This window comes from Plectropomus leopardus, chromosome 12 (assembly GCF_008729295.1).
Source record: "Plectropomus leopardus isolate mb chromosome 12, YSFRI_Pleo_2.0, whole genome shotgun sequence".
In the NCBI taxonomy this organism is placed as follows: domain Eukaryota; kingdom Metazoa; phylum Chordata; class Actinopteri; order Perciformes; family Serranidae; genus Plectropomus; species Plectropomus leopardus.
In genome coordinates this window covers 31,327,780-31,334,018 of record NC_056474.1, presented here as the reverse complement: position 1 = coordinate 31,334,018, position 6,239 = coordinate 31,327,780, and the positions used below count along the sequence as shown (strand labels likewise).

Genomic DNA, 6,239 nt, shown 5'->3' with positions numbered 1-6,239 from the left:
ATTATTGTATTTAGTGGTAGCATAAAATCCCCTTTTCATATGAATATAAAAAGTCAGGAATAATAAACAAAATGTTTGTCCTTTAATGTAAGTTACATTTAGACATTTGAAAACAACATGCATTGTTTTTCTTATGCATTTTTTTAGCATTTTACTTTAATGCCCACCATTTTTATTGATTGTTATTATATTATATTTATATTATATTATATTATATTATATTATAGGATATTTTGAATGGGAGCTGGCATAAATGCAGTAGTTGATGATGTTGGGTTCTAAAGAAAAGTTTAAAAAAAAGTCAAAAGTCAAAATGACACCTATCAAACCTGCATCTCATTGATATTAGTATCTAGTGATTTTTAATTATTTAAAGAAATTTGATTGACATAAAGCTACATTATTTTATTGCATTTGTGTGTGGTCGCTATTATGTTGAGATATAAACTACAACTTAACCCCACCAACAGGCAACTGCAGGCGTGTGTGCAGTGTGTTTTGTTTGGTGTGTGTGTGTGTGTGTGTGTGTGTGTGTGTGTGTGTGTGTGTGTGTCTGTGTGTGCATGCGTGCGTGGGTACCCCTGTATACCCCCGCCACCGCCACCCCCGCCGTGACCGGTGTGGCCGGTTTTAATGCAGCGTCCAGCCTGCTGCATGCTGCAGACCGAGGGACTGCATGGGAACCGAAACACTTGCGCAGGTCGGCCCGTTCAGAATGACAGCACGTTCATCAATGAGGCAGCGTGGAGTGCGCGGTCACGGCGCGTTAAAAACCTGCACGGTCCGTATTGTCATCTGGTTTGGAGCAAAGGGGGTGTGGGACACACACACTTAAAAAAAAAAAACATATCAGTGCACACACACATTGTTGCCTTGAAGTTTTAATAAAAGAGGGTCCTGCAAAAAAGTCAGCAAGGAGCAAGGAACATAAAAGTTTTTGCAAATTGTTCCCAGTGTGAAGGTTGACATGTTGTGTCCACTTCATTAGACTGAAAGTGTTCAAACACATTATGTCTATTGGCTTTTGTATCTGAAGGGATCTTGAAATGAGGAGAGAAAGAAAAAATAAAAGGAATCCTGCATATATCAGACCATAGTATAAGTTATTTAGTATAAGTTACTAAATTTGTGAAGACAATTTGAATAATTTGAAAATTACCGCAACTTGTCTTCTCCAAGTTAAAACAAACAGTTTGTTCTTATGGTGTGTCATGACATCAACATTCTAAGATTTGACAGTGCAAGACATATTTCAAAAGGAGTTTTAAACTGTTGGTATCATGTGGTAGACCACATGGCATAGACTCAAGAGAATTTTAAATGCAAATAATGTATTATTTTAGAGGTTAAACCAAGACTGTAAGGCTTTTCAATGGGAGGAATGTAGCCATACAGTTCACTTTAATAGTTCAGTGTTTTTGAAGTGCAATAAAAAATCCACCTGTAGATGTTTGCAAATTTTACATATTCTAAAATAAAAGGATGAGAGATATGTTGCCTTTCCTCATGGCAATATAGTAGCTCTTATTTTTCTTATTTATTTATTATTTTATTCATCATTATTTATTTATTTATCTATTTTTTCTTTGACCAGGATCAAGCCATTGTTGTGCAGTTCTCACAAAAAGAACCTCTTTAATTGCATATAAACCACTATTTCTAAAATTCTGACTTTGAATGTAAGTAAATATAACAATTAATCTTAACTGGTGTTTCTGTATATTTTTTTAAAACTTAGTTATATTTACTTAATATTGTGAAGTTGTTGCAACTAAAAAATGATAAGATTAGTTAAATCAATCTTTCTGCATTTTTGCAACTTCAGTAAACCAAGTTTACTGTGCTATATATCTGCAATCTGCTGGTTGCAGTTTAGACAATCATATTTGTACTTTCTGAACTATGTTAATGAGAGAAAAAGCTCATTTCACTTGCCGTTTTTAAGTTACAACTACTTCACAAAATGTACTAAATATAAATAATTTTTAAGTTAATGTTACAATTATATAGAAAGTAAAGATAAATTAAGATTTATATTGATATTTGTTTCCTTTTCGAAGGAATTTATTTATTAGATCAACTTGTCAGATTTTACAGTGAATTGAATTACAAATAAAAAAATTACAAAAAAAAAAATAAAAAATAGAAAGTGAGTTTGACATGGTCGGAATTAACAGTGAATAACTGTCCACACAGGGTCAGTCACTAAATATGTACTAGTGTGTGGGGACCGGTTCTGTCTGTCTCTCATTCAGAGGACACCTCGCTGGGATTTATGGCTCCATCTAAACTAATGATGATGAAGCACTAAGGATGAAGAGGAATCCGCCGCATTTCCATAAAGTTGATGTTAGCGAGTGATGGATGCTGATGGAGGTGATTGCAGTCCTGCGGGCTCCTGTCAGGGTTTGGTGTTGTGTTGAGCACCTGGTTGGTACCGGGACGTGCGTGTATTGTGTGTGTTTAGAGGCTCCCAGCTACAGCTTCATTATGTAGACAGACAGCAGCACAAGCCTCATTTATAACACATGTTGCATTGACTGGCGATAGGGACGCAACTGGCCTTCTTCCCACGGCCGCGGCCCGTGTTGCAGCTTTCTATCGCCCCACCAACATCCACAGACACGCGGTGCGCGCGCACCAAGCCCGGCGCTGCAAAAAAAAGGCCATTTCTGTGCAGAACAAAGTGAGCCCTTTCACTGAATGGACTGAATAGATGTGTACTTATAGACCCCAGACCGGTGGGTAGTCTCCTTTCGGTATACCGAGGAGCGTTAACATGTCGCGTGAGGTGTCAGAGAGGCGCGCGCTCCAGGGCCCACCACTGTGCTTTTATTTGTCGACCAGTTCTACCAATAAAAACCGCACTGGCTGGCACAAGTAGCGCATCGACCACTCTACTGGTGCACGTATTTATGGCAGAGTGCTGCCCACTTACTGCTGAATAAATGACCGGCTGAAGGCTCTTTACACGCGCTTTTGATGTTCTGCAGCCGCGCGCAGCAACACGCGGACAGGGTTTATTTACACTCTGCACCGGCTCATGTGTGAGGAGGCAATAAAAATGTTAGATGTAAAAGATAGTCAAAATAATGTCAATATAACTTAGTGAAGCGTTTTGATGCACTTTGGCTTTCTGCAGTATTTTTGCATGACTATGCCTTTCCCTGCCACGTTATGTAAATGTTTAATAAAATTTGTTAAATTTAATAAAATGCAACCCTATTTAAATACTTTAAAATGATATGGGTTATAATAATAATAATAATAATAATAATTTTAGTGTCTTTTCTGTTGATGCGCCACTGACACTGTTAAAACAAACTAGTTGTTTTAAATTTATGAGGTTAGTGTCCGGAATGCCTTAAATTTTAAGCTGACTGAATTTGAGAAGACAAGTTGAGCTAATTTTGTAATGATTCAAGATGTCTTCTCAAATTTTGCCAAATTAAAAAATTCAAGGCAGCCTGGTCACTGAGTTTTGTTCTGTTTTGTTTTTTTTTTTTTTTTAACTTAAAACAATTATTTATTTTCTTTTAACAGTGGACATAGGAACATCATTGATGTCAGGGTTTCCAGTCTGCTTGTCCTCTGTTTTAGCATTTACTGTAACACTGATGTTTGTTTTGTTTATAACACCTGTTGCTTTTATTCTCAGACACTGACTTGGCCTCCATCTCCTGTAACAGCCCCTTTGAAAGGTTAAACTGGGGGTTGCTGGTAAGATACTATGAAAAGAAACTTATTTCTTTTAATTCAAAACCGGCTGACTTAAAAATTGATTAAATTTGAGAAGAAAAGTTGAGAAATTTTGGAAGAATTTGTAGTTAGCTGTTATGTTCGCTGCTTTATGTTCCAAAACACAAATGGCAGCTTTTTGTTAGTGTCAGCAATGTGCCTGTTCATATCACTGTGGTGTCAAAAACAGCTTGACATCACACACTGCTCCCTTTTAGAAGTTGGCTTAATGTTATTAATTAAGCTTTACAGCTGACGTAGTGTGAACCTATTGTGGCTATTTAATGGTATCTTATTTTGAAATTATGAGTGAAAAACCCTTGTGGAACTTGTTGCTGCTTAGTGACCTAAGCATTTCACTGATGTCCTACACCACTATCCTGCAAGATGAAAAGAAATAAACTTGAATTGTCCACCACATATATAAGCTCCGTCTTCAGCTTTAGTCTTTAACATGTTTTAAGTCAGTCTTTGTTGTAATCAGATAACTGCAACGTCAAACATTCAAAATAGTCAAAATAGGCCTATGGTCATTGGCACACAAACTGTTAATAGACCTACAGTACTGTGAAAAAGGTTGTAGGCCACCTTAATCTGTTATTTTAGCAAAGTTATAATTATTCGACATGTTTATTTCTCAGTCAAAATACAACCAGAACATACAGGAAATATGTATACAGTATTAAAAACTCAAATATTTCAGAAAAAAATCCAACTTCAACAGGCTGATGTGCCAAGTATTTAGCCTGTCTTGAACATATATATATGTATATGTGTATATGTGTGTGTGTGTGTGTGTGTGTGTGTGTGTCAGCGCAGAGTTGAGATGTTAGCGGAGACCCCGGACTGTCGAGGACAGGAGGCGTGGCGTTCTGGGGGATTATTTCGAGGTGCGCCGCGCGGACAGAGCTCTGATTGGTTGGCACTCCTGGCCAGCGGCACGCGACTATGGATGTCGCTATAAAGAATCCTCGCGTGCCGGTTCTTCAACTAAAACTAAGTGTTGACGGCGAGCAGCGGAACACAGCGAGCTGATAAAAGAACACTGAGTCATTGTTCGCGGGGACAAACATGGACTCTGTGCTGGACCCTTTCTCTGCGCTCGACTCTTTCTCCTCCCCTCCTTACTTCGACGATGACGAGTTTTTCACCGACCAGTCCTCGAGAGACGGACACTTGGACACTGATGACTTCTTGGATGACGACGTGGACTTCCTCGCAAGTCATTTCCAAGACTATTACAGCAAAGAGGGCTCGGGCAGAGCAGCGCCTCACGATGGAGACTACGACATCGGCAACCTGTCCTTCTCCTCCTCGTCCTCCACCTTCTCGTACGGCTGCGCGGACAGCACCCCGGACCTGTCCCCGCAGATGGGACACCATCACGGCGGGCCGCTGCTGAAACGCAGGAGGCGGATGCGGTCAGACATGGAGATGCAGCAGCTGAGACAGGCCGCCAACGTCCGCGAGCGGCGGAGGATGCAGTCCATCAATGACGCATTCGAGGGGCTGCGCTCCCACATCCCGACCCTGCCCTACGAGAAGAGACTGTCCAAGGTGGACACGCTGCGGCTCGCCATCGGCTACATCAACTTCCTCGCCGAGCTCGTGCAGTCCGATCTGCCCATCAGAAACTCCAACAGCGAGACGCACGCGCAGCCCAAGAAGGTCATTATCTGTCATAGAGGAACAAGTAGGTCCATTTCAAGATTCAACTCATTTATCCTGACAAGTGACGCAACAACTGTCTTTTTACGCACCTGAGATTTATGCATGCGATTATTTGGATTTATGCATATGAACACAATGTAACTAACATTAATTTTGTTGTTTTTTTCTCTCCTCAGGGTCTCCCTCTCCTAGCGATCCGGACTACGGCCTGCCACCCCTGGCCGGTCACTCTCTGTCCTGGTCGGATGAGAAGCAGCTCCGGGAGCAGAATATCATCCGCACCGCGAAGGTGTGGACCCCGGAGGACCCCAGAAAACTGCACAACAAAGCGGGCCTCACAGACATTGAAAACGAGCCTCCGTTCGGCCTGGTGGCCTGAACCCGAACCCCTCAGTCCCCCTGACTCCTCCTGGAAAACGCACATTGTAAATGTGAAATGGACTATGTTAATGCGCGTTTGAAAGCGCATTGCAAAAACAAAAATGTGAACACCATGTGAGCTCACTGTACAGTTTGCGATATTGTATTCAATGTTGTATATAGTTTTATCATGTTGATAATTTTATTTTTGTAATTCAGGCAACTGGCAATCATGTATTTATTTATGTTTTCACAGGCGATAATATATGTTCTAATTTAATTTCAATGAATGATAGAAATATTTTTATATTGTTGTACAATGATTTATATTTATATTCAATCTGAAAATAAAAGCACTTACTGATGAAAAAACTTTCATTGTCCTTATCATTATCCTGTGTGTGTGTGTGTGTGTGTGTGTGTGTGTTGTCATTCATTCATTCATTGTCCGTTACCACTTGTCCAAAGTT

The 6,239-nt window shown here is 40.2% G+C and overlaps 1 protein-coding gene across 1 annotated transcript; it reads left to right on the top strand.

Annotated features, from left to right (window-relative positions):
* The first annotated feature begins 4,760 nt into the window (after nt 1-4,760).
* On the top strand, nt 4,761-5,800 carry ptf1a (pancreas associated transcription factor 1a). The gene is made up of 2 exons (XM_042497032.1): nt 4,761-5,431; nt 5,586-5,800. Exons 1-2 carry the CDS (start codon nt 4,810-4,812, stop codon nt 5,786-5,788), a joined length of 825 nt encoding a protein of 274 aa, XP_042352966.1. The 5' UTR covers nt 4,761-4,809; the 3' UTR covers nt 5,789-5,800.
* The last annotated feature ends 439 nt before the right edge of the window (nt 5,801-6,239 follow it).